The sequence below is a fragment of the Bos taurus genome, chromosome 5 (genome assembly GCF_002263795.3).
Source record: "Bos taurus isolate L1 Dominette 01449 registration number 42190680 breed Hereford chromosome 5, ARS-UCD2.0, whole genome shotgun sequence".
NCBI classification, from domain to species: Eukaryota; Metazoa; Chordata; class Mammalia; order Artiodactyla; family Bovidae; genus Bos; species Bos taurus.
The window spans coordinates 106,901,184-106,928,810 of NC_037332.1; the positions used below are offsets into that span (position 1 = coordinate 106,901,184).

General features: G+C 53.3%; 2 protein-coding genes across 2 annotated transcripts; both read left to right on the top strand.

Annotated features, from left to right (window-relative positions):
• The first annotated feature begins 17 nt into the window (after positions 1 to 17).
• Positions 18 to 3,484, top strand: TEX52 (testis expressed 52). The gene is made up of 3 exons (XM_002687912.6): positions 18 to 159; positions 1,406 to 1,956; positions 3,014 to 3,484. Exons 1-3 carry the CDS (start codon positions 88 to 90, stop codon positions 3,297 to 3,299), a joined length of 909 nt encoding a protein of 302 aa, XP_002687958.2. The 5' UTR covers positions 18 to 87; the 3' UTR covers positions 3,300 to 3,484.
• NRIP2 (nuclear receptor interacting protein 2) lies at positions 3,322 to 27,224 on the top strand. Its single transcript, XM_059887279.1, has 8 exons — positions 3,322 to 3,448; positions 6,718 to 6,766; positions 19,008 to 19,548; positions 23,075 to 23,230; positions 24,321 to 24,403; positions 25,049 to 25,170; positions 25,393 to 25,445; positions 25,749 to 27,224. Exons 1-8 carry the CDS (start codon positions 3,322 to 3,324, stop codon positions 25,839 to 25,841), a joined length of 1,224 nt encoding a protein of 407 aa, XP_059743262.1. The 3' UTR covers positions 25,842 to 27,224.
• The last annotated feature ends 403 nt before the right edge of the window (positions 27,225 to 27,627 follow it).

Consider the following 27,627-nt stretch of genomic DNA (forward strand, 5'->3'; position numbering starts at 1 on the left):
TATCGCCATAGCAACCCCAGCAGCAAACAATGCTGCCAAGAAAGTCTTCCCTACAAAGCTGCCCCTGCTGCTGGGGAGCCCAGAAAAATGGCCAGCCATCTGCAAAGACCACCTGGAGGGCTAGACAACCCATCCCGAGTGAGAGAAACTTTCCTGAAGGTAGGAGGCAGGAACACAATACTCTGCAGCGGCCTTCTGCATCCCGCTGGGTGAGGGGCTGTCCCCACCCTGGGATGGGCCTTGCTCTCCCCTGGGCAGCAGAGCTCCTGGCACATGAACCCTCATCCTGTGACCCTGTGAACACGGGGCTCAGAGGAGAGGAGAGGAGATGTCTGATCATGACCTCTCAGGCCCTCCCCCCAGGGTGCTGGTGTGGACTTGACTCAGTGGACTGGGCCCAAGAAATGGATGAGTTTTTGGAAATAGAAAAGTCCTCAGGGCCAGTGGGAAGGAGAGGCATTTTGGGGAAGCATGGGGGTCCCAAGCGGCACAGCCTGGGGCCCCAACTCCACCATCCTTGCTCAGCGCTGCGGGTGAGTTCTTCATCCTCCTGTGCCTTGCTTTTAGCATCTTTGAGATGGAACAATAGCACTTGCTCGAAGGCTGTGAGAGTTACATGAAAGTAAAAGTTGCTCAGTCGTGTCCAACTCTCTTCAGCCCCATGGACTGTAGCCCGCCAGGCTCCTCTGTCCATGGAATTCGCCAGGCAAGAATACTGGAGTAGGTTGCCATTTTCCTTCTCCAGGGGATCCTCCCAACACAGCAATCGAACCTGGGTCTCCTGTATTGCAGGCAGATTCCTTACCATCTGAGCCACGTGGGAAGCCTGTGAGGGTTACATGAGACGTGGATAAGTGTTTAGCAACATGTCAAGTACATCTTTCCTAGTGTATTTCCATGGGGAAAGGAGAAGAAAGGGGAGGAACCCCATCTGACGCTTCCTGCACTTGCTTGTATCTCAGTGAGGAATGAGGGGAATGCAGCAGTCACAGAGAAGCTGGGGAGGGGAGGAGCCGGGACAGAAAAGCCCTGGCCCATCCCCTGGAGAACCATTTCCCTTCCACACTCGTCTTGGAAGCAGCATTTTCTGGAGAGGAGCTTTAGACCCCAGGCAGGAATTGGGGACCCAGCATGGGAGGAGGGATGAAGGCCGAGTGAGAAGTGGGAACACGTCAGTTGAGGAAAGAGGCTGGAATCAAAGCCAAAACCCGATAGATGGAAAGAGAAAGACTGATGAGGTTGCATGCGAATCACACAGAGTGGCCACACACTTCGAGGGCTTGGCAGAAACAGTCCCTGGCCAGGCCACCAGGTCCTAATGAGAACCCGAGTCCAGAGGTGGCTGGCAGCTGGTCTTCTCTGGGGAGGAGAGGCAGAGCACCCAGACTCCCTTGTCTCTCCCCAGATGGTCCACGCCCATGAGACCCTCCCGACCCCCGGCACGTGGGCCCAACGTGAGTTCCTCCTCCCCAGGGAGCCCAAGGAGCTGCCCGGCTTCACCCAGCAAGCCTACTACCAGCTGGCCCTGAAGCCACCACCCTACACAGAGATGAAGGCCAAGGTGCGCCAGCGACTGACCTGCCCCTGGAAGGACACCGCCCAGCACACCTGGGGCTTCCACACCTGGCTGGACGTCGGGCGTCTGCCGGCCACCTTCCCCTCCAGGCCCGACAAGCCCTACGACAGCAACGTCTGGCGCTGGCTGACGGACTCCAGGGCCCACCACCGGCCCCCGGCAGAGCCCCCTGTGCCCCCTCCCTCCTGGCTGGGTCAAAACAGCTTGCTGACCTTCATCTCCTGTACTCCAATCTTCCTGGATGTGAACAGGAGGAAACAGGTGATCTTCAGGACGATGAAGGAACTCCAAGAGGTGGAGAAGCTCAAGCTGAGGAGTGAAGTGAGGGCGCCCCCACTCGACACCCACGGCAACATCCTTCCCCCCAAGGCCTCCAAGAAGTAAGAGGAGCTCCCTCGTCAGGGAGCCCACCTGTGTCCAGGTGACCCCTCCCTCTTCCATTCCTCTTTCTGATGCTTTACCTTCCCTCCTCCGTGGTCCTGAAAACCACACTCTTGTCTGAACATAGCTGGAGGGGAGGGGTGGAGGCCAGGGAACCACAGCACAGGAGGGGCTTGATGACTTAAGGGGAGTTTAGGGGATCCAGCTGTGTGCTGTACACCTGCCAGGCCCTGGGGATACAGAGACATGTCATTCAGTCCCTGCCCTCCAGGAGCTTCCGAAAGGCAGGTACCGCTGCACACGTGTGGAAAGACGGCTCTCAATGCCAGCCCACACCCTCCAAGTACCCAAAGTGTGAGACAGACAGTGGATGTCGTGAGGACGTCAATTATCAACAGAAAGAGCCAGAGGCAGAGTGAAAGTGTTAGTTGTTCAGTCATGTCTGACTCTTTGCGACTCCATGAACTGTAGTCCCCCAGGCTCCTCTGTCCATGGGATTCTCCAGGCAAGAATACTGGAGTGGATTGCCATGCCCTTCTCCAAGGAATCTTCCTGACCCAGGGATCAAACCTTCAACTCTTAACACCTCCTGCATTAGCAGGCAGGTTCTTTACCACTGAGCCACCAGAGAAGCCCTGAATTCAACTCTGTTGTGTGAAAATTGGATTTCCCAAGGCAGAACTGAGCACTGCACGTCTGCAGACCAGGGCCAGAGGGTGGTGGGTCAGAGCAGGAAGGTCTTCTGTAATTGTGGTGTTGAGAACAAGGAGTATGGCATTGGTGGAGGAGGTGGGAGGGCTTAAAAAATAGCTAGAATCTGAATGAGTCCCTTACAGACCACAAGGTGGAAGACTACCAACCACATAGCATGATGTCACCAGCCTCACGTCAAAACATACACGCAGGGTGCAGGCCACCGGGCTTAGGTCCGGGTCTAGGTGGGCAGAGGGCTGGAAGGGGTCCCCATGGGCTGATGGCTGGCAACATCACCTCCCCAGCCCTGTCCCCTGAGTCTCCCTTTTGACCTCTGTCCTCTGTGCACCTTTCCCCCGACAGGTACCGGCACTTCTCAGCTGGTGGAAGGTATGAGCCTGGGGGCCTCCAGCTCATGCCCAACCCTCTTCCCAATGATCTGGCCAGGAGCTGGCCCTGCCCGAACCCGCTGCCTCACTACCGGGAGCGGGCGGCCAGGCTGGCCTTGCTGCCCAGCGCGCCTCTGAGCCAGGACCTGGTGAGGAACTACCAAACCCTGCTGGAGAGCCGGGTGGCCTTGCCCCTCCACTGTCCCTCCAGGGCCCGATCTGGCAGAACCTCAGTGAGAAGGAGACCTGGACACCTGTAGACGCCTCCAGGTGTGTGGCACCATGGTGGGCACACAGAGCCCCCAGCTGTGGTGTCTCAACCCGAGGACCTTCCGCAGGAAGTCTCAGCGGCCAGAGGACTCAGGCTTCTGCAGACAGAGCCTCTCCACCACCCTCCCCAGCTTCATCTGTACCCCAGCTTCTGGAGACTCTACTGAGATTCTAATCTGTTCTCTCTTGCTTGGAGCGACCACTCAAGGCAGATGGGAGGACTGGGGAGAGCAGAGGAGGATCCAGTTCCTGGCGAGAAGCGGTGTGTGCCTGTGTGTGTGTGTCTGTATGTCTGTGTCCACGTGTCTGTGTGTGTCTGTGTGTGTGTGTCTATATGTGTATGTCTGTGTCTATGTGTCTGTGTGTGTATCTGTGTGTCTGTGTGTGTGTCTGTGTTTCTGTGTGTGACTGTGTCTGTGTGTCTGTGTGTGTGTCTCTGTCTGTATGTGTGTATGTCTTTGTGTGTGTGTCTGTGGTCTGTGTCCGTGTGTATGTGTGTGTGTGTCTGTGTATCTGTGTTTCTGTGTTTGACTGTGTCTATGTGTCTGTGTGTGTCTCTGTGTGTGTGTCTCTGTGTATGTATCTGTGTGTCTGTGTCTGTGTTTGTGTGTATATGTCTGTGTGTGTGTCTGTGTGTGTATGTCTATGTGTGTCTGTGTGTCTGTTATATACGTCTGTGTCTGTGTGTATATGTCTGTGTCTGTGTGTGTGTATGCCTGTGTGTGTGTCTGTGGTCTATGTGTGTGTCTGTGTGCGTGTGTCTGTGTGCGTATGTCTGTGTGTGTTTGCATGTGTGTCTGTGTCTGTGTGTGTCTATGTGTCTGTGTGTGTGTGTCTGTGTATATATCTGTGTGTGTTTGTGTGTGTCTTTGTGTGTATATCTGTGTCTGTGTCTCTGTATGTATATCTCTGTGTGTTTGTGTGTTGTGTGTGTATCTGTGTGTCTGTGTGTGTGTCTGTGTTTCTGTGTGTGACTGTGTCTGTGTGTCTGTGTGTGTGTCTCTGTCTGTGTGTGTGTATGCCTGTGTCTGTGTCTGTGTGTGTATGTCTATGTGTGTCTGTGTGTCTGTTATATATGTCTGTGTCTGTGTGTATATGTCTGTGTCTGTGTGTGTGTATGCCTGTGTGTGTGTCTGTGGTCTATGTGTGTGTCTGTGTGTGTGTGTCTGTGTGCGTATGTCTGTGTGTGTTTGCATGTGTGTCTGTGTCTGTGTGTGTCTATGTGTCTGTGTGTGTGTGTCTGTGTGTATATCTGTGTGTGTTTGTGTGTGTCTTTGTGTGTATATCTGTGTCTGTGTCTCTGTATGTATATCTCTGTGTGTTTGTGTGTTGTGTGTGTCTCTGTGTGTATCCATGTGTGCTTGTGTGTCTCTGTATGTGTGTGTACATGTGTGTGGTGTGGGGAGAGCATGTGGATGATGAGTTATCTCCACTCTCAAAGCCCATTTGGAGCAAGACTGGGATTGGTCAGGACACAGGAAGCTTCTTAGGCAAAAACAACCTCTATTCCAGCCCTCCCTGGACCACGTGAAGTCTGGACAGAGCCCGGAAGGCACCCTGCTGGGTTGTGGGTCCCACACAGAGTTTGGGGGAGTAGAGGTCAGCCCAAGGCTGTGCTGGAGGAGGGAGAATTGGGTCTGAGGAAGGCTGACCAGGCCTCGGCAGAAGGACAGGAACAAAGTGGAGATTTAAGGTAAAAGTGGCAGCAGTTGCCCCAGAGCCACACCTTAGGGCCCGTGCTCACCCCAGGGCCTCAGCTTTCACACTGGAGGTGGGGGGAGGAAGGTGGAGACAAGGGACCTCAAGCGGAGGCAGGCAAAGCGCATGGGTCAGAAGGGTGCTGACCGGCTGGGTGGAAAGTGGGCAGGAGGGGCTGGAGAGGGAGAAGCTGCAGCAGGGGCCCACCTCCCCTCCCCTCGCCCATGTCATACCCCCACGTCAGTGACCTTCCCCAGCTGGTTTCTCTAGGCTTCTCTGCCCCCTGCCCTCTTTGCCCACTTGTCTTGAGCCCGTGGGAATCAGGAGGCACCTGGGAATCAAATATCACCAGGGTTCCAGCCCTGGTCTAGCCGCTCACCAGACGAGCACCCTCTGACAGGGTCCTTGTTCCCCCTGGGCTCTCAGCTTCCTTCTCCGCACAGTGGGAACCACTAGGGCAAAAATAAGTGGAATAGGGCTTCCCTGGTGACTCAGTGGTTAAGAATCTGCCTGTCAAGGCAGGAGACACAGGTTTGATCCCTGGTCCGGGAAGATCCCACATGTCTCAGAGCAACTACGCTTGTGTGCCACAATCATTGAGCCTGTGCTCTAGAGCCCGGGAGCTGCAACCACTAAAGCCCCCGTGCCACATACAGACGCCTATAGGCCCTAGAGCCTGTGTTCTGCAATGAGAGAAGCCACTGTAACGAGAAGCCAGCACGCTGCAACTAGGGAGTAACCCCCACTCACCACAACTAGAGGGAACCACCCAGCAACGAAAACCCGGCACAGCCAAAAATAAATATAAATAAATAACTTTTAAAAATAGATTAAAGAAATAAGTGGAATAAATAAAAGAAACAAGTGGCAAACCTGCAAAGTGACCTCCATACCTGCAACTGTCAATCATTATCTATAGAATCAGAGAAATAAAAGAGTGGAAGATGATTCAGTCTAAGGCATCAAGCACTGACACAGGCAGCAGTGTGGATGAACTTTCAACACTGAGCGGGAGACGCCAGGCACAAACGGGAGCATACCATTCAATTCAATTTCTAGAAAGTGTCCAGAATAGGCAGTTCCTTACAGACAAAGATGAATCAATGGGGCTAGGTGCTAGGGAGGGTGCTGAGTGCTTCACGGAGGTGTGGGGTCGGTGGGGAGGCCTGGAGCCAGGGAGTGAAGGCTGCAGGGCAGTGTGGGGTTCAGGGATGGGCCTGTTCTCCTCGCTCTGGATTAGGAATGGGAGCTGGAAGAGGAGGCCCCTTCCTTGCCTTTGATCCCGACATGTCAGAGGAGGTCGGGCTCTGGGAAACAAGGGTTTGGATGGTAAGCTGAGGCCCAGGGAGAGGTGACTGGCTCCAAGCCACACAGTCAGGTGGTCCCTGCCCTCCTGGTGCACCCTGGGCTCCAGGGCCCTGTGATCATCCTGCTTCTTGGGCCACTTGCCCATCAGGCCTGAGTTTTGTCACCCCAGCAAGAGAAGCCCAGGGGACACTTAGAGGGTTAATGTGAAGTTTTAGGGGGATGGGAGAGAGGAGAAAACCTCATCCTCTCTGGCCAGAAGCTGAAGCCCGAGGAGCAGAGGCATAAGGAGCGTTTCACAGATGCCTGCCTTACAGACCCAACCCCCTTCTCCGAAGGCAGGCTGCCGGCCTCCCTCGGGACCTCCACTCCAGCCTCCACCCTCCTGCTCTGCTCTCTGAATAGCGGCCTCCTTCCTGCAGGTGGCGCTGTCGGGCCACCTGGTCCGTCACAAGTCAGAGATGCAGAGGCCAGGCTTCTGGAATTCCTGAATCCCACTGGGCCATGGGGCTCCACAGGTCCTCCTGGTTCTAAGGATTCTTCAAAGCCATCCTCAGCCCAACCAGCCCACATCACAGGCATCACCCCTACCCCGGCCCTCCCACATCCACTCACAGATGTGGAGTTCTCCAAAGCCTCTGGGGGTGATGCCCCTGGTGCCTGGGCCCACCTTAAGGACCTCCTCTCTCAGATCCAAGAGAGAGGCAGGGTTGGAGCCTGCCCGCCCTCATCCTGCACCCCTCCCCAGGACACCCTGTGCTCTGCTGGGTGCCACCAGCTTCAGGACACGAATGGATCCCAGCACAGAGGCTCAGAGCCACTCCTGGGTCCTCCCTCCCTCCGCAGCCTCCCTCTCCTTCGGCCGGGTTCTGGCTCATAAGTGGGCGGCTGGGGCATGAAGCAGGGCTGGGGCCTGTGAGGCTGGAAGCTGGGGAGCTGAGGGCCCCTTGGGGAGTCTCAGGGCAGCCAGCCGTGATCTTCAGTCTTCATCTCCACCGCCTGGCTGCAGAGCTGACCCCTGTCATTGCCATGCCTCAGAATGCCCCACCGCTGCTCTGGGCTGCCAAGTCAGAGCCACCATCCTCTGCCCAGGCTGCCCAGACCCACTCCTGGCCTCCCGCGATGCACTGGCCTCCCGTCTCCATCCTCCGATGACCTGCTTGCTCAAGCCCTTCACCGTCCTGCGTGTCGTCCACCTCCAAGCCTCTCCTGGTTCAGGCTGTCCCCTGAACCACACCACTTTCTCTTCTCATTACCTGGGATAACTCATTGCTATAGCCTGCTTGTCATTATGCCTAGTGGTTTCCGTGGCTCTTCATAGACGCGCCCATCTCAGGGGAATCTCGAGCAACACATACTCTGCACCTTCCCAAAGGCCCCCCTGGAAGAAAGCTGCTGCATCCCAATATAGTACAGACTCCAAGGCAGAATCAGGATATGCATCCCAATATAGTACAGACTCCAAGGCAGAATCAGGACACGTGGTTTCCCCTTGCCCAGCATCGCTTTCCCTGGACGACCACTGAGCACTGCCACGAGACAACGCGACAGGCTCCCTGGGCAGTAACCAGTGGCTTCTTTAGCAGGAGTATCACTAGAGCGACACCTGCCACCCCGGGCAGGTCCAAAGCTTAGGCGAGGAGAAAGAGGAATTGGAGGGAAACGGAAGCAGGAAAGGAAGTCGTTAAACACAAGACGGGCACGTGGGGCTGGGGGGAGACGGGCTGAAGCCAGAGGGAAGGCAAAGCAGGATTCCAAGCCCCCTTTTCACCCCCATCAGGCACGTGATGTCCAAGATGTTCAAGGGGAGGTGGACATCTTTGCCAGATTCCTTGAGGGCACTTACAGGATCAAGATTGGAGTGCAGAGCCCAGGGAGAGGGGCAGTTAGAGGGTCTGGCAAATGAGTCCCATGGTGCCAGGGAAAGGGGGTCTGGAGTGACTGCCAATGGCCATCAGCAGATTCTGCAACTGGAAAGAGTGGGTGGGATGCTCAGCAAGCTGGTGTCCCAGCACCTGAGTCCTCGGTAAGAGTAGCACAGTTCCTCCTGGGTCCTGGAGTCCTGCCAGACAATTCAGTCGGCAGACCGTCTGTAAAAATGTTACTGGAAGGTGTGTAGGGTCCAGCTACTTGCCGCTCAAAAGCCAGTAAACAGGCCAGGCTGATGGAAAGGAAGGTTTGCTTCATTTCAGATGCCTGCAACTAGGGGGCAGAGTTGGGAGAATGGAAGTTTGTCCAAAGGCCTGCTCCCCCAACCACTAGCAATCAGTGGGGCAAGAGCTTTTATAGACAGAGGGAGGGGGGTCCATGCAGAAACAGCACAGTCAGCTTTGACCGTCATCTTGAAATTGGTCGTCAGTGGTCTGACTGGCGTCATCTTGATTGTTTTCAGTACAGTTAAGCTTCAGTTCCCGAGTCGGTTTGTTTCCATTTCTTTGAGGCCAGTTCTCAGAATTGTGGCAACTCAAATCATGGGTGCAATCTGGTTGTCATGTAATTAACTTCTTCCACCTGGGGTTTCAGTATCTATTAAGCAGCTCATAGGATATAGCTCAGAATATTATCCACAGCTCTTGAGAAGGAACTAGAGGTCCCTGACTATGTTTAATGACTACGTTATTATTCATTAGTCTCCTTTGACTGTTTTCCTTTGTTTCCACATTTCTCATTCCTCTGGTTAAACTTATTTTTGACTAAAGTTTCCCATAGATAAAAGGCAAGCAAAGGACTTGGGGTTGGGTGGGGGTGGGGTGGGGCAGCAAGGACAATAGGGAGAGAGAAGGGACCAAAAAAAGAACAAGACTCTGCCCTTATAAAGGCTAATATCTGGTGGGAAGACGGACAAGCAAACAATTTTAAATAGTGTCAGAAATAAGGTAAGAGATGCTTGACCCAGCTGTGCTATGAGAGCAGAGGGGAGAAACCTCTAGGTCAGAGCCTGTATGCGTGCGTGTGTGTGTGTGTGTGTGTGTGTGTGTGTACAGGAGTGCTCACGTGAAGATGAACGTCACCTCCCAAACAGCAGCAGGTGGGTACCCAGGACTCTGTGTTGGACAGGGAGTTGCAAGCTTTCCATGAACCAGCCCACATCACCCTCCCAACACGATGAGGAAGGACCCACAGGGTCCTCATTTTAGAGACAAGTAAACCCGGGCCTCCAAACCCTCTTAGCCAGTTTGCCGTTATGCCTCTCACTCAAACTTCACAGCTGTTCTGCAGATGACACGTTAGCTCAGTTTTACAGATGAGGACGTGACTGCGAAAGATGAAGCGCTTCACCCAAAGTCACCCAGCTAGTGAGTGAGCTGGGAGACATGACCGAGTTTATCTGAGTCCCACATCCCGTGCTCAGTCTGCCTTCATCAGTGGAGACGAGCGCTCTGCCTTTCTGTGCCTTGTTCTTGTTGTCTTTCTTATTGCTATGTTTTTTTTTTTGTTTGCCCTGCGAGGCTAACGAGATCTGCATTCCCTGACCAGGGACTGAACCCAGGCTTCGACAGTGGAAGCCCAGAATTCTAGCCAGTGGGCCACCAGGGAACTCCTAACACCTTGTTTTTTGTCATCTAGGAAACACGAGGAAAGTATCTTAGCCTGAAGTGTAAATAGTGTTCCTAGACTGGTAGCCTTTGGAATATCTCCCTTTTGGGGGTGAAAATTGTTGTTATTTAGCCACTCAGTCATGTCCAACTCTTTGCCACCCCATAGACTGGCTTTGTCCTTCACTATCTCCAGGAATTTTTTCAGACTTATGTCCACTGAGTCGGTGATACTGTCTAACCATCTCATCCTCTGCCTCTTCTTGCCCTCAGTCTTTCCCAGCATCAGGATCTTTTCCAATGAGTTGGCTTTTCACATTAGGTGGCCAAGGTATTAGAGCTTCAGCCTCAGCATCAATCCTTCCAATGAATGTTCAGGGCTGATTTCCTTTAGGACTGACTGGTTTGATCTCCAGGAGGTAGAAGAAAAATTTCAAAACTGGCCCAGCCTCCTGGGACCCTTGCTGGACAGGAGAATTCTGGAAAAAGCGTCATGCCTGTCTTGAGCAGATCTGATAGGGCCGGAGGAGAAAGCCTGAAATAGACCTGGCTGCCCTCACCCTCCACAGACCCGAGGGAGCTGTTTGTCCAGCTCTGAATAACCATTCTAAGGAGGATGTCCTGGGAATTTCCTTATGTGGCAGGGCGTTTGACTAGATGACTTCACAATGCTAGATGGACTCTCCCCCACCTCCATCTCTAACCTCCACGATAAGAAACAGCACTACTCAGATTCTTCTTAAAAAGAAACTGTGTAAAGATATTTAAAGACATCAAAGGTTATCACAAGGAAGGTGGGAACCAGTTCATCTCCATGTCTACCGAGGCTTGGACAAGAGAGTGGGGATTTTGAAAACAGCTACAGGGATTCCCAGGTGGCTCAGACGATAAAGAGTCTGCCCACAATGTGGGAGACCTGGGTTCAATCCCTGGGTCGGGAAAATCCCCTGGAAAAGGAAGTGACAATTGCATCCAGGATTCTTGCCTGGAGAATCCCACAAATGGAGGACTCTGGCAGGCTACAGTCCATGGGGTCTCAAAGAGACGGACATGACTGAGTGACTAAGTACAGCACAGATGATGCTAGTAGTAAAGAACCTGCCTACCAATGCCAGTGCAGGAGACAGTAGAGACTCGGGGTCGATCCTGGGTCAAGCAGATCTCACCGAGAAGGAAATGGCAACCCACTCCAGTATTCTTGCCTGGAAAATCCCACGAATGGAGGAGCCTGGTGGGCTACAGTCCATGGGATCATAAAGAATCGGACACTCCCTTCACAGGGATTTAGATTCGACACAAGAGCTTTCTGATAAGGTGAAGAAAGGCTGGAGTGGATTTTGCCAGGTTCCAGGAAACAAGTTGTGAATCTCTTTAAACCTGTGATGTCTTGCAGAAATATAAAGGAGCCACATATACAACTTTAAATTTCTTAGCTGCCATATTTGAAAAGAAAAAAGAAACAAGGGACGTTAATTTCTATAACATATTTTATTGAACCCAACAGATCCAAAATACCATCAATAGAAAAGTAATGTAGGGACTTCCCCGGTGGTCCCGTAGTTAAGACTTCACCTGCCAATGCAGAGGGAGTGGGTTTAATCCCTGATCAAGGAATTAAAATCCCACCTGCCCTGTGGCCAAAAAATCAAGATGTGTAACAGAAGCAGTGTTGTAACAAATTCAATAGAACTTTTAAAATGGTCCATATCAAAAAAATATTTGTTTAAAAAGTAATGTAATTTACATTCTTAAAATGAGATAATTTCTATTAATGAGATAGTTCACTTTGTTTTTGGTATTGTCTTCAACACCCAGCACGTATTTTATCCTTACAGTGTGTCTCAGTTCAGACTGGTCCTATCGCCGCTGCTCGGTAACCATGTGTGGCCAGTGGCCATGCATCAGTCAGCACAAGTCTCAGATCACTAATGACTGACACCCCATGGAGAGACAAGGTGTATCCGGTTTTACCTGCAGGCAGAAAGCTCTCCAGAAGTCCTGAGAATCTGTGGGGGTGAAGGCCCAGAGAGCAGTACCTCCTAGCGCCTCTCAGCCTTCCTTGTTGCCAGAAACACACGATCTATCACCATCCGCAGTTCTGAGAACCCACTGGGCAGGGCTTTGTGTGCCCTTTCGGTAGAGGGAACCCTGACCCCGAGGGTCTGTCAGGTCCAGGGTCAGTGACTTGTTGACCACTGTGGGTTAACACTGCCCAGGAGAATTGGGAGGTTGGGATTGACATATACACACTGTTGATATATCATGTATAAAACAGATAGCTAATGAGAACTGAGTACAGCACAGGGAGCTCAGTGCTCTGCGGTGATCTACTTGGGAAGGAAATCCAGAAAAGAGGGATAGATGTAGACTTATGGCTGATTCACTGTGTTGTACAGCAGAAACTAACACAACATTATAAAGTAATTTTTCTCCAATTAATTAAAAAGACAAAGGCACCACTTGGGAGAGTGAGGAAATTTTCCGTGCTGGCCTCCTGGTTGATCTCTCCACATCTTGCTAGTGTGAGGGACTGGTCACCAGATGGGGGCACCAGCCCGGGCAGAGGGGTTGGAGGTCTACCGCACCTAGGGTGTGGTGTGGGAGCATCAGCCCAGGCCAGTCTGGCCCATGTTACCCCCGGCTGCAGCACCTCCGCCAGGTACCTTACGGCCTGCTCCCTCCCCTGTGCTCATCTCCACACAATGTCATTTGCCCCACACTCATCCCTCCGTCTCCTCTGCCCTGGTGTATCCTCCAGCACCCAGCCCTCCCCGGCATCATCCATGCAGTTGTCTATAGTCTGCCTTCCTCATCAGGATGTGAGCTGTATGGAAGCAGGGCTCCATCTGGCTCACCACTGTGCCCCCAGGGTCTCGCTCAGTGTCTAACACACAGTGTTGCTGTTCAGTCGCTCAGCCGTGTCCAGTTCTTTGCGGCGCCATGGACTGTGGCACACCAGGCTCCCCTGTCCTTCACTGTCTCCTGGAGTTTGTTCAAACTCATGTTCATTGAGTCAGTGATGCCATCCAACCATCTCAGCCTCTGTCGTCCCCTTCTCTTGTCCTCTTGCCCTCAACCTTTCCCAGCATCAGAGGCTTTTCCAATGAGTCAGTTCTTCGCATCAGGTGGCCAGAGTTCTTCAGCTTCAGCAACGTGGGGCAAGGGACAAATTTACAAAGGAAGAAGCCAAGGGATGCAAAAAGCAAGAGTCTCCTTACCCCCGAGCCTGTGGGACCATGAGACAGTGAGAGAGCCAATATTAATTTAAGCCACAGAAACAGGGACCAGCTGGACCCCTTCTGCAGCCACATTCCAGAGAATGGTATTTCCTGAGCACGACTGGTTCCCAGGCCTCGTCAGATCCACTGGGAAAGAGGTGACACTGTCCCCAACCTCTCCCCATCCAAACTTCAAACGCCCGAGTCCCCCATCTTCTTTTCTATTTTCTAAAAATATTTATCTATTTGGCTGTGCCAGGTCTTAGTTGAGGCATGAGAATTCTTAGTTGTGGCATGTGGGATCTAGTTCCCTGATTAGGGATCAAACCTGGGCCCCAACCCTTGGGAGCTCAGAGTCTTAGCTACAGATGACCAGGGAAGTCCCCCCCCCGCGCCCCGCCAAATCCCCCTTCTACACCACAGGAGCTTGTACGGTCCTGTGGGATGCAGACACACGCTGGGAAACCCATCTAGGCTGTCAGCCCAGCCTGAGGCAACATGGCTAAGCCCCCGAGGGTCCCCTCATTCTTAACCGTTGACTGTGGCCCCCCTCCAAAGAATGTATTAATAAAGGACTCTTGAAGAAAGACATTGAAGACTTTTCAGACCTAGGGAATGGAAGGCTGAGAATGAGGTTGGGGGAGATACCTGTCAACATGGGCCTGCCGGGTATCCTTATATACAGAGTCCACGTGCACGGTTAATCCCGCTGTAACAACCAGAGACCCTGGTACATGCCACTGGAGCCTCTTCAACCTCTGTGCCCGGCTAATATGGGGGTAATGGGTATCCAGGCATGGGAGTGGAAGGGAGCTGGAATATTCCACTGAAACTGAAGCCACAGGAAGCCAGGATGTGGGGGCTGAGCTGGGTAAGTGGAATCACACCAGTATTTGGTTTTCAGTCCACACTCGCCGTCTCCCTCGTGCTTTGGCTTTGGCACAGCAGGGACCGAGCAGGACTCGGGAGACAGGCAGGAGGCTTTGAGTCCTAGCTGTGCCCCCGACCTCAGAACTTGACCTTGAGTAAGTTTTCTGAGTCTTGGTTTACTCGCTTCCTGGGGCTGCCATAACAAAGCCCTGAAACCTGGGTGGCTTCAACAGTACAAATGTGTTGTCCTGCTGTCCCGGGGAAGCTGGAAGCCAAAGGTCAAGGTGTGGGCAGGACTGGGCAGGACTGTTGCCTCCTGAGCGCAATGAGGCAGGATCTGCTCCAGGCCTCTCTCCCGGCTGCTGGTGGTTTGCTGGTGACTTCTGACCTTTCTGGTCTGGACACACACCACCCCACCCTCAGCCTTCATGCTCACGTGGTATTCTTCCCAACTGCAGATCTCGCGGGGTCCAAATTTCTCCTTTGAAGAAGAACACTATTTGAGCTATTTCAAATCCTAAAAGACGATGCTGTTAAAGTGCTGCACTCAATATGCCAGCAAATTTGGAAAACAGCAGTGGCCACAGGATTGGGAAAGGTCAGTTTTCATTCCAATCCCAAAAAAAGGCAATGCTAAAGAATGTTCAAACTACCATGCACTCATCTCACACGCTAGCAAAGTAATGCTCAAAATTCTCCAAGCTAGGCTTCAACGGTATATGAACCGTGAACTTCCAGATGTTCAAGCTGGATTTAGAAAAAGCAGAGGAACCAGAGATCAAATTGCCAACATCTGTTGGATCACTAAAAAAGCAAGAAAGTCCCAGAAAAACATCTGCTTTATTGACTACGTCAAAGCCTTTGACTGTGTGGATCACAGCAAACTGTGGGAAATTCTTAAAGAGACTGGAATACCAGACCACCTGACTTGCCTCCTGAGAAACCTGTATGCATGTCAAGAAGCAACAGTTAGAACTGGACATGGAACAACAGACTGGTATATTTTCATCTTGCTTATTAAACTTCTATGCAGAGTACATCATGTGAAATGCTGGGCTGAATGAAGCACAAGCTTGAATCAAGATTGCCAGGAGAAATATCAATAACCTCAGATACACAGATGCCACCACCCTCATGTCAGAAAGCGAAGAAGAACTAAAGAGCCTCTTGATGAAAGTGAAAGAGTGAAAAAGTTGGCTTAAAACTCCACATTCAGAAAACTAAGACCATGGCATCTGGTCCCATCATTTCATGGCAAATAGATGGGGAAACAGTGGAAACAGTGACAGACTTTATTTTCTTGGGCTTCAAAATCACTGCAGATGATGACTGCAGCTGTGAAATTAAAAGACACTTACTCCCTGGAAGAAAAGCTATGACCAACCTAGACAGCATATTAAAAAGCAGAAACATTACTTTGCCAACAAAGGTCAGTTTAGTCAAAGCTATGGTTTTTCCAGTAGTCATGTATGGATGTAAGAGCTGGACTATAAAGAGAGCTGAGCGCTGAAGAATTGATGCTTTTGAACTGTGGTGTTGGAGAAGACTCTTGAGAGTTCCTTGGACTGCAAGGCAATCAAACCAGACAATCCTAAAGAAAATCGGTCCTGAATATTCAATGGAAGGAATGATGCTGAAGCTGAAGCTCCAATACTTTGGCCACCTGATGAGAAGAACTGAGTCACTAGAAAAGACCCTGATGCTGGAAAAGATTGAAGGTGGGAGGAGAAGGGGACGACAGAGGATGACATGGTTGGATGGCATCACCGACTCAATGGACACGAGTTTGAGCAAACTCCGGGAGATAGTGAAAGACAGGGAAGCCTGGTGTGCTGCAGTCCATGGGGTCACAAAGAGTCAGACGAGATAGAGCGACTGAATTGACTGACTAAAGAAGGACACACCCATATACACAATGGAATATTACTCAGCCATAAAAAGTAACGGATTTGAGTCAGTTGTAGTGATGTGGATGAACCTAGAACCTGATATACAGAGTGAATTGGGTCAGGAAGAGAAAAATGAGTATCATATATATGCATATGCATGGGATTTAGAAAAATGGTACTGATAAACCTACTTGCCTCGGAGAAGGCAATGGGACCCCACTCCAGTACTCTTGCCTGGAAAATCCCATGGATGGAGGAGCCTGGTAGGCTGCAGTCCATGGGGTCGCTAAGTCGGACACGACTGAGCGACTTCACTTTCACTTTTTGCTTTCATGCATTGGAGAAGGAAATGGCAACCCACTCCAGTATTCTTGCCTGGAGAATCCCAGGGACGGGGGAGCCTCGTGGGCTGCCGTCTCAGTGGTCGCACAGAGTCGGACACGACTGAATCGACTTAGCAGCAGCACATGACCTCATCTTAACTTGACTATCTCTATAAAGATCCTATCTCTAAATAAGGTTACATTCTGAGGTCCTAGGGGTTGTGTGCGTGCCTGCATTTTAAGTCACTTAGTCATGTTCAACTTTTTGCGATCCTATGGACTGTAGCCCACCAAGCTCCTCTGTCCATGGGATTCTCCAGGCAAGAATACTGGAGTGTGTTGCTGTGCCCTCCTCCAGGGGATCTCCCCCACCCAGGGATCAAACCTGTCTCTTATGTCTCCTGCATTGGCAGACAAGTTCTTTACCACTAGCAAGCACCACCTGAGAAACTCCCTAGAGGTTGGGCCATTAACACATGGATTGGGGGGGACACAATTGAACCCCTAACATCTCGTCTGTAAATGGGGATCATAATGTAATTGTCGTGGTTGCAAAGTGCCTCAAGGAGGCGTGGTCCACAGTGGGGCAGGGGAATGTCTGCCTGGTCTGAATGGGCATGTGCCTCTGTGTTGCCTGGATGGGATCGAGCCCCAGGGAGCAGGGCCCAGGTCAAGACTCACCCTTTGAGTATCCTACACAAGTCAGCAGAACCTTGACCAGGGCGTGCCAATGATGGTGGGGACAAAAGGCTGGAGAGAAAAATCTGATGGCAGATGCATCAGGGCTCTACAAAGTCTGAGAATGGACTTCCCTGGAGGCCCAGTGGCCAAGACTCTGTGCTCCCAGTGCAGGGGGTGCAGGCTCCATCCCTGATCAGGGAACTAGAGCCCACATATGGCAACTAGAGAACCTGAGTGCCACCACTAAGACCTGGGGCAGCCAAATAAATTAAAAAGGAAAAGTCTGATACCAAGTGGTGACAAGGAAGTGAAGCCGAGGAACCCCATCTGCTGCTGATGGAGTGCCGGTTGGTACAAACACTTTGGAGGGTAATTTGGCATCATGTCAAAAGAGGCAAGATGTATATCTGATGCCCCAGCAATCCCACTCCCAGGAATGCTTACAGGTGTACCCCAAGAGACAGGTGCAAGAAATGTTCACAGCATCTTTGTTTGTAAAAATGAAAAATAACCTAAACTTCCTAAATGTGATGTATTCACTAGAGAAATACTATACAGCAATTAAAGAGAATTAGCCCATGGGTGTGGAGAAGGCGATGGCACCCTACTCCAGTACTCTTGCCTGGAAAATCCCATGGACGGAGGAGCCTGGTAGGCTGTAGTCCATGGGGTCGCTAAGAGTAGGACATGACTGAGCGACTTCACTTTCACTTTTCACTTTCATGCACTGGAGAAGGAAATGGCAACCCACTCCAGTGTTCTTGCCTGGAGAATCCCAGGAACGGGGGAGCCTGGTGGGCTGCCATCTATGGGGTCGCACAGAGTCGGACACGACTGAAGTGACTTAGCAGCAGCAGCAGCCCATGGGTGAATCTCACCAATAAAATAATAAGCAAGAAAGAGCAAACTGGGACTTCCCCAGCCGCCCAGTGGCTAAGACTCCGAGCTACCAATGCAGAGGGTGTGGGTTCAATCCCTAATGGGGGAGTGAAGATCCCACATACCTAAAAAATTTTTTTTTAAATTGCAGAAGGATGTCTACAGTGGGTCAGACAATGTGAAATGACACTGCTTAGGATATACACATACCTATGTGCTTGAAGAGAGGAAGGAGAAGCCCCAGATGCCAGAGCAAATGTCATCTGGGGAGCAGAGGCACCCAGGGAGCTTCACATATGTTTGTGGCAGTTTTTTTTTTTTTTTCTTTTTTAATGAGATGAGGAGTAAAGGATATTGTTTATGCCTTATAACTTTCTGCATGTTTGAATTATAACTGTTTTAAAAACAGCTAGGGGATTTCCCGGGTGGTACAGTGGTTAAGAATTTGCCTTGCAATGTAGAAGGCTTCCCAGGTGGCACATCGGTAAAGAATCCATCTGCCAGTACAGAAGACTCGAGTTCGATCCCTGGGTCGGGAAGATCCCCTGGAGGAGGAAACGGCAACCCACTCTAGTTTTCTTACATGGAGAATCCCATGGACAGAGGAGCCTGGGGGGTTACTGTCTATGGGGTTGCAAAGAGCCAGACACCACTGAGCACCAAGGCTCTCTCTCTCTTCCAGTGTGGGGGTTGTGGATTCAATCCCTGGTCGGGGAACTAAGATCCCACATGCCACAGAGCAACTAAGCCCGCTGGCTGGAACTACTGAAGGCCTCACTCCGCAACTAGAGAGTCCATGAGCCGCAATGAAAGATCCCACACGACACAGCTAAGATCATGCATGCTGCAACTAAGACCCAACACAGCCAAAATTAAAAAGAAAAAAAAAAAAAAAAAGAGCCAGACTCAGTGAGCCTTACATAAAGGGGAAGGGGAAGCTGGGGCCCTACTTGTGGGAAGATTCAGAGCTGCTCTTGCCAACCCTGGAACCCAGGACCCAGAATAAAGGAGCAAAGGATGCTGAAAGGTTGAGACCCAGAAGGGGAGAGGCTCCCTGTTGAGACAAATGTAATGCTGGACCTCCCTGTTCCGAACCTGCACCCCAGGTGTTGGCCTGCACCCCACCCTGGGGCTGCAGATAACCCCAGGTGGAGGGCACGGCCGGGAAACCCAGGAGACACATGCCCAGGGATATTTGTCTTGCATCTCACGCCTGCCCCTGCACACTGACACATGCTGCATTTCCAACCACCTGGCACAGATACCCTGACAGTTTACAGCACACATTCACCCCCTCAGCCACACACGCACGCACACACTCACACACTCCTCCACCGCCCACTACGGCCAGGACCCCAGAGTTAGAGATGCTGCAGAGCCTACCAGCTGCAGCCCTGCCAACCACCACTCCCCCCCCACCCCCTCCAGGGCTGGGTTTTTCCAGCCGGAGCCCCGCTCCCTCTACTGCAAGCTCTGGAAATTGGTGTCTGACGCGGCTGCTCCTGCACGTTATTTATTTCCTCTCTTCTTCCCGCCGAGACGACCCTCCGGTCAGGAGAGCCGCCGCCGGGACGCAGCAGGGGCTGCAGAGGCAGGGAGCACGGAGGGCAGGACCACTCAGGAGCCCCCGGCCCGCCCCAAGGGGGCCATGAGCATCAGGCCGGAGGCCCCGCGGGAGGAGGGCGACGCTGGGGACAGGGGCCGGGAGGCAGAGCTTCGGGGCCGAGCTCGGCTGAGCCAGCAGCGCCGGCTCAGACAGGCCACCCAGTTCCTGCACAAGGACTCGGCCGACCTGCTGCCCCTGGACGGCCTCAAGAGGCTTGGCACCTCCAAGGACTGGGTGAGGCTGCCCTCTCCCCTCCCCTCCCCCGGGGGAGCTGGGACCCCCACCTTCTCTGGCTCTGCTGGGAGGGTGAAGACCCCAAGCCTCCAGACACCTGCCTGCCCCTGGGGTGGGGGGAGGCGGCTCTGACTTGTGGGTTCACCTTGACCATTCCTGGCTCCTCACTGGGCTGTTGCCATGGCTTGGTGGCTCTGGGGGACCCTATATATTGTTTGGCTTCCCTAGAGAGCTCCAAGCTTCCCTCCAGGGAGGTGAAGAGCACCGGTTAGAGCAGAGGCTTGCAGGGGGCTGTTTACTGCTGGGCCCAGAGAACCGGTGGGTTCAAGGCTGTGATTCACTCCTCTCCCAAAACCACAGGTCCAGGCACACGGGGACTGGACATTCATTGCCTGTCGCCTTTACCCCTGCTAGAACACCAGCATTTCCCATGGCTCTGGCCTGGGCACCCGGCTCCTCAGGGCCCCCCGGGTCCCTCCTAGTTGATGTGGCCCTTCCAGGCTCCTTTCCTTCCATCCCTCTGCAGCAGCTGTGCACCCCCTCCCTGCCCACCCACCAAGGATACTGGGTCAGGGAGCACCCACCAAGGGGTGGGTGAGTCAGGGGACAGCTGCATACGCTCGCTCCCCCCCGCTCCCCGCTCTGACAGAGGGAAGGGCTGAAAGTGTGGGCTTCTGCAGAGCCTGGAATCTTGGGTTCAGATCCTGGCTCTAGCACTTGGCATCTTGGGCAAGTTACTTTCTGTCTCTGAGCCTTGGTTTCTTCATCTGTTACATGACGATAAAAATAACAGGTTGTAGCTCATAGAGAATGTCAGGGTTACAGCAGCTAAACCTGTAAAGGGCTTAGCACAGTGCCTGGGAAATAGGGAGCGCCGTCTAAAGGCTGTTATTCCTCCAGCTACTCTTCTGTTTTTAATGTTTGTTTATTTTGGCTGCGCCGGGTCTTAGCTGTGGCATGCAGCAGGTGGGCTCTAGGTCCCCTACCAGGGATTGAACCCGGGCCCCCTGCACTGGGAGCACAGAGTCTTAGCTGCTGGACTCCCATGGAAGTCCCTTCTCCAGTTACTCTTACTCCTCCATTTAGCCTGAGAGAGAAAGTGAGGCTCACGGGGTCCAGAGAAGACGAGATGGCTCTGGCCTCTGGCTCAGGAGAGAAGAGAGCTTCTGTAGAAGGGCTGGGGGCACCCTGTCACCTCTCTCACCTAGTAGGCAGGGGATTGGAGAGGAGGGACTCCCGCAAGGGGAGATATTTGAGGCTATTTCCAGGGGACCTCAGGCCACTCCAGCAGTCCCCTCTTCCCAGAAACCTGGAGCCAGACACTGTCCCTCACTTCTTTTCCTGAACCAGCCCTCTCTTTCCACATCCCTCCCAGCCAAATGTTCCCCCTCCAGGAACCTGGCCCAACAGCACCCCCACTCAAGGGAAAAGTGAGCAGGCTGAGATTTCAGTTCAGAGAATGGCCTTGCTAGCAGCGTGCACAGCTGAGACCCCAAGGGAGCAGGGAAGCAGGTTCTTGGCTCTCATCGGCCCATCTTCATCTGTTCAGCCCTGGCAAAGGGGCTCTAGTAACACTGCTGTTCCAACATGGAGATTCGGCCTTCTGCCCGCAGGACCTCTCAAATTGATCTGGAGCAGTTATCTTGTGTGGCTTGGGGAGTGAAGACACAGCAGTTAGGGGGACCCTGTCTCCCTCCCTGGGTGACTCTGGAGCACGCTGTATGGGAGTCGGATCAGAGCTTGTGCCCCTCGTGGGAAAGGTGGGCGGGCCGCCCTTCCCAGCCGCTCCCAGCGCTCGCCGCCACTTTTCCCAGAGCTGGGCTTTCTGCTGGCAGCCTGCCGGCAGGAGTAGCCTCAAGGGCCTCATTAAGCCCAGGGTAGAAAAACAGTCCCAGGCTCTCATGGAAGAAGGGCAGGTGAGGAATCATGTGTGGAGCTTAGAGGGACACAGTCATTCTTCGGTGGGCATTTATTGAGTGCCTACTGTATGCAGAGCCGAGCCCTGGGATATAAAGAGGAGTGAGTTACAGACCTGACCTCAAGGGCAGAAAACAGCAGTGAGATGCATGACAGGGTGCGGGGGACAAGAGATGCAACACTGCCCCTGCATGGTGTGTGGACAGAAGAACACAAAGAGGTCAGAGAGGGCTTCCTGGAGGAGGTGAACCCTGCCTGGATGACAGTACACTCTTGGAACCCCAGACTGAAAATCAAAGCCTCCCTCCGGAGAGCAGTTTCTGAACAAGTGAGTTGAGCCTGTTACCCAGGCTGGCCTACAGAAGGGTGAGGACTTTCAGGAGGAGGGATGAGCAGGGGCAGAGGCCTGGACAGCCTGGCCCAGGCAGGGCAGCAGAGGGAGATGAGGCAGTGGCCAGCTCACCAGGCTGTCGCTTCCAGGCAAGCAAAGTGGGGAGAGGCAGGCTCTGATGAATTTTTTTTTTAATATTAAAAAATTTTTATTTATTTGATTGTGCCAATTCTTCATTGTGACATGTGGCATCGTTTGCAGCATGTGAACTCTAGTTCCCTGACCAGGGATTGAACCCAGGTCTCCTGCATTGGGAGCGCAGAGTCTTAGCCACTGGACCACCAGGGAGGTCCCTCTGATGGATTTCATGCAAGGGAGGGACAGGTTTAGTCTGATGGGTTGCTTTGCGCTTCTCAAACTTTCCTGCGAATGTGGGTCATTTGCACGTCTTGTTAAAACAGGGTTCACACGGGTTATTTGCACATCTTGTTAAAACAAGGTTCCGATTCAGTAGGTCGTGATTCTGTGCTTCTAATGGGTGACAGTAAAGCTGCTGATCTGAGGACGGCACTTCGAGTAGCACAGTCTCAGAGAATCCCTGGCTTTGAGCAGGTGGATTCGAGAGGCAGGTTCTTATGGACTAACGGAGGCGTCCCAGGAATGCGGGAGAGCTGTGCTGAATGAGTCAGTAACAGAAGGCAAGGTGGGCTGTAAACACGGGAAGCGAAACTGGTGGAACTGAGAAGTGGCTGGACAGGGCGGCGTGGCTGTGGGGGAAGGACGGGAGGATGGCTCCCAGCTTCCTCGTGAAGAAGATTGGGACTTTCCTTCTTGTTCTTGTTTCTTTGACTTCTTGTCATCACACTGTCAACCCTGGGATCTGTATCCCATGGAAGAATGGGGTCAGAGGAAGGAAAAAAGAAAAAATGTCCCCAAATTTGTGTTGTAGACAGGAGACAGAATTGCCACCTGCCTCCTAGCATCACACCAGTGCCTGCAAGGTCACGTCTAACTCAGGACGGACCCCTCCCCTATCCCGCATCTCTCCATCACTGAGCTATCCATTGGAGTCCTGGAAACCAGCATGATTTGATGCTGGGGCTTGCTCTGCTATCATGATCTGACCGCTGGGACCCTTGGGGAAGCTTCTGCCCCTTCTTACTCCCGGGAGACTCAGGCCAGGGGCAGGGCTGGCAGGAGAGCATGGGACTTGTGAGCTGGGGGACCGAGCAGACCAGGCACTGGGGTTCAGCATCTCCACATTTTGTGATGGAGCAGCAGCCACACAGCGTGATCCAGAGGCGCCTGGTGGTGGAGGGGAGCCCGGGCCGGCCTCAGGGGGAGCCTCCCCGGGCACAGGCCCCGATCCACGGCCAGGAGAGCACGACGAAGACCAGCAAGCCCGAGAGGCCAGCGCTTCTGGTCAACTGCAAGGTGAGACCCTCTCCTGGGCCTGGCTCCCCTCACCCACCCTCCCTTCTGCCCCGGAGGTGAGGAGGGGTGGGGAGCCAAGGCACTCCTCCTGAGCCTGGGCCTAGAACTGGGGTCCTCCACGTTCTTTGTTCCCTACTTCCCCGTCTTTCAAGGCCCACAGGACTCCTTTCCCATGAGCCAAGCATCCTCTTTAAACAGTGGTGTGCTCTACACATGAATGACGCACACATGTGGGTCACGCAGCCCTCCTGGGAAAGCTCACGCTCCAGGCCACAGCCTTGTCATGTCTGAGCCCTCCCTGGCACACGCCTGCTCCCTCCTGCCCGACTTTGCTGGGTGCCTCCTCTGCCTGCTCTCGGGTGTTGTCCCATGTCCTTCCAGCCCCCGCTGTCACCTCCTCCAGGAACGGTCCCCGACTTTTCTGATGAAAGGGCCTTTCCTCTGGCTCAACATCTAAGGTTCTAGCCCCTCAACCCACAGGCCTAGACACTCTCTCCCCGGACTGGTGACCCTCCACGCCCAACTGCCTCTGGAAGAGCAGCCTCCTCTGCTGCCCCTCCCACCTGCCATTGCCATACACAGCAGACCTCAGCAAACGCGTAGAAGGAGGAAATGACTTGTTTTGCGGTATCAAGTGCAAACTCGAACGTCTGTTTTTATCCAAAAGAAAGCAGCCTCATTCTTCACCTGCAGTGGCGAATCTGGTTCCTAGCATTTCATTTCCTAATTGGTGCCACGGTCCCCGCCCCCACCTCTCCTCACTCACATCCCAGATCCCCCCCCAAAGGATGCACTCGGTCCTCCTCTCAGCAAAAGGAGTTCCATTCGGTTCCTCCACTTCTGATGGAATTCTCCCCAAACGTATGCGCTCACCACTCACAGCTCTTGATCTGATCCACTTCTGCCTCAACTGTATGACCCCCAGAAGAATCACTCTTAAAGACTCAGTTTACTCCCTTCATTCATTTCTGAAAGGGACTTATCAGGGGCTGGGAAATATGACAGAGTCAATCCCACCCCATTCCCCCTTGTGCCTGCCCCCACCCAGCCCCACCCCCAGGGACTCACCGTGACCCTTCCCTTTTCTCAGTGCCGGGACCAGGATCTTCAGGTGGCGGTGGACACAGGCACCCAGTACAATCAGATCTCTGCTGGATGTCTCAGCCGCCTGGGGTAAGGCAGGGGTGTGTGTGTGGGTGTGTGTGTGGGTGTGTGCTCGCGTGCGCACGAGGGTGATGGAAATATTCTGAAATTAGATAGTGATGGTTGCAGAACTCTGCTGTCTACTTTAAAAGGGTGACCCTCGGCAATTCCCTGGTGGTCTAGGGACTAGGACTCTGGGCTTTCACTGCTGTGACCCAGGTTCAACCCCTAGTTGAAGAACTGAGGTCCCACAAGCTGCATGGCTTGGTCACACAAAAAAGTGACTTTCATTATATATATGAACGTATCTCAATAAAGCTATTATTTTACTGATATTTTTAAAAAATATGTAACAAACTCTACTAATTTTATTATTACTTTATTTTATTTCTGGCCATTCTATGCAGCACGTGGGATTTTAGTACCCTGATCGAACCCGAGCTCCCTGTCATGGAAGCTCAGAGTCTTAACCACAGGACTACCAGGGAAGTCCCAATAAAACTGTTTTCTTCATTTTTTATTTTTAAGAGCTGGTGGGGGCTCTGGCCGATAAGACTGGATTTAGACCCTACTGGGGCCAGGGATGGGCTGCAAACCCAAAGTGTGGTGGGAGGGACATTAATGGGGTAGGGGTGGGAGGCCGTGGTGGTCATAAGCCTTGCTTCCCAACCACAGGTTAGGGAAGAGGGTCCTAAAAGCCCCAGGTGGGGACCTGCACCCGGGGCCCCCAGCCCTGGTGGAGCAGCTGGAGCTACAGCTGGGCCAGGAGACCGTGGAGTGCTCGGCTCAGGTGGTAGGTAAGTCCTCGCTCCATCAGAGCCCAGTGTCTGTCTCAGCAATTCTAGCTCTCCCTCCTGGGTGGGGCAAAGGCAGAGCCTCTCAGCTCTGGCCAACACAGACGAGCCACTCCACCCCCAAGATGCTCCCATTATCCCCCAGGTTCTCGGGCCCGGGCTGGGGTGGGAAGAGAAGGGCGATGGCTGACGGGGGACAGCAGTGTCCTCAAATGGTTCCCGCAGATGTGGAGAGTCCTGAGCTCTGCCTTGGCCTCCAGACCCTGCTTTCTCTCCAGGTAAGGCGATGCTCACGCTGGTACCACACCCTGGCCTGACCCGGGGCCCGGGAAAAAGAGGTAGGAGGCGTGGGTGTGGGAGCGTGGACCAGGCTCCGTCCCATAAGAACGGAGTTGAGGATGTGGAATTTTACCCTCGCTTCCTTAGAGGTTCCTTATCTGCCCACAACTGAAGAACATGGAGAACTTGGTCCCTTCTTGACAGTGGTCTGGGTGCATGAAATCGGGGAGGCGCAAGGAGTAGGGCACGGTGGGAAGGAAGGGGGTCACCTGCCCAGGTGAGCTCACTGCCCCCACCCACAGTGCTGCATCGACCTGGAGCATCATGTGCTGCGGCTGAAAGCCCCGTTCTCAGAGTTGCCCTTCCTGCCTTTGCACCAAGAGCCCGGCCAGTGACGACGGCAGCCCCAGACAGTCCCCTGGGGGAAAACTCCCTGCCTCAGGAGGCGAAGCCCTGGGGGATGGGGCATGACTAGAGCCTGAGAGCTGCGGACTGTCCCTGCTGTCACCACCCTAACCCCACCGTCCCATCTCCCTGGTGGACAGCCACACTCCTCTGCTTCTCAGCACCTGCCCTGCCTTCCGGGAAGAGCGATCCCTAGAAAGGGCCCAAGACCTCAGGGTTCTGGTTTTCCCATCCTCTCTTATCCCCTCCCAAGAACAGAGCCACATCAGGACTGCAGAAAAGGACATCGGCAAAGCGGGGCTCCAGGCTGGGCCCTGGTGCGGCCGGGGTGCCCCAAGTCCGAGGCTGCAGACTGCTGCCTGTCCCTGCCTGCCCCGTCCACCCTGAACACCCTCGAGGCCTTGATTCCACGTTGCTCACCTCACAACTAGCCTGCCCCCTCACCGGCCCTGGGCCCTGGCCCTGCTGGCCCACGTTTCCGATTCTGTGCTCGGCTGAGCAAGAGAGAAACCACCGTCATGACAGGGACGTGTCGGGAGAGGAGCGCCCGGTCCACGAGGCTGCGGGCTCTTTCATCAGCTGCCTTTTCTGGGGCTACAAACGACTGAAGCCAGTTATTGTTTTATTGCCCTGTGCAAACCCTGGATATACCTCTATGACTCACTCCAAACACTTGCCCTCCACCTGCTTTCTCACCTGTGGGGCACCTGAACTTTGGGTGGGGCGCATGTGGAGAACTGTCCCCCAAGCCAGATGGGATGGTGGGATTGTCAGCACCAACTTTACCTAGCCAGTATTCCTTACTTCCAGGACTATCCACCTCATTTGACCTTCTTCCCACCCCTCACCTCTGGCCTCCTGAGCTTGAGCTCATCTTCTCTGGCACCGGTAGCTCTTCCCAACTCCCACCCCACCCCAGCCCTGAGTCCAGTAAAGACCCAAGGAGGCTCTGCTACCTTCACTGTGAACAGAGGATCCCAAACCTTAGGGCCCAGGCGCCTGGTGTCCTTCTGTCTGAGTCCCAAATCTGGGGGAAGAGTAAGACAGTGGTGTAACTAACCTGACTAGGGGACTACGTCCCTTGGGTTGGAAACAAAATCCAGAGCCTTGACTAGGTTAGACCAGAGCAGGCCCGGGAAAGGCCGTGCCCCCTGGGCATACCTTCCTCAGCTATGTCCCTGGCACCCAGAAGAGGGGCTCCCTGGTACAGGTGCAGGAGTGTGCTGGCCCCTGCTGTCACCATGATCCCTGCGCTCCTGGGGCTCACCCTGTTCCTCCCCTTCCACCTGTTGCTTCCGCCATTGCAGACCCCAGGCCCAAGAATGCCCTCCGCTCAGCAGCGACTTTGTTGGAATAAACACCCGTTTCTCTAAGCTGGTGTCCTTCTCTGTTTCTAGGACGCTACATGATTGCCCTGCCCTTACTCCCAAACAGAAGGAAATATGAGCGTGGACCTTCCCCTGGGGTGACCTTCTGGCTGGGGTCAGTGTAATTGAGAGTACAGGTTTTCCAGTTCCTCTGAACACAGCTCACACACGGTAGGGACATTCTATGTTGCCCTCAGCACACACGTGTGCATGGACATGCAACCTGCAATGTAAAAACCACTGACTCGGAGCAGAGGAATCCACAGCAGAAGGGATATAAGGAGCACCGGGTACCGTTCTGATTGTCGTTGGGATTGAAAACCCACATCAGATTTTAAAATCATGAGCGTGAACAACCAACATACTTAGAACCATTCTGTACTCAGTCACCACTGTGTCTCAGTACAGT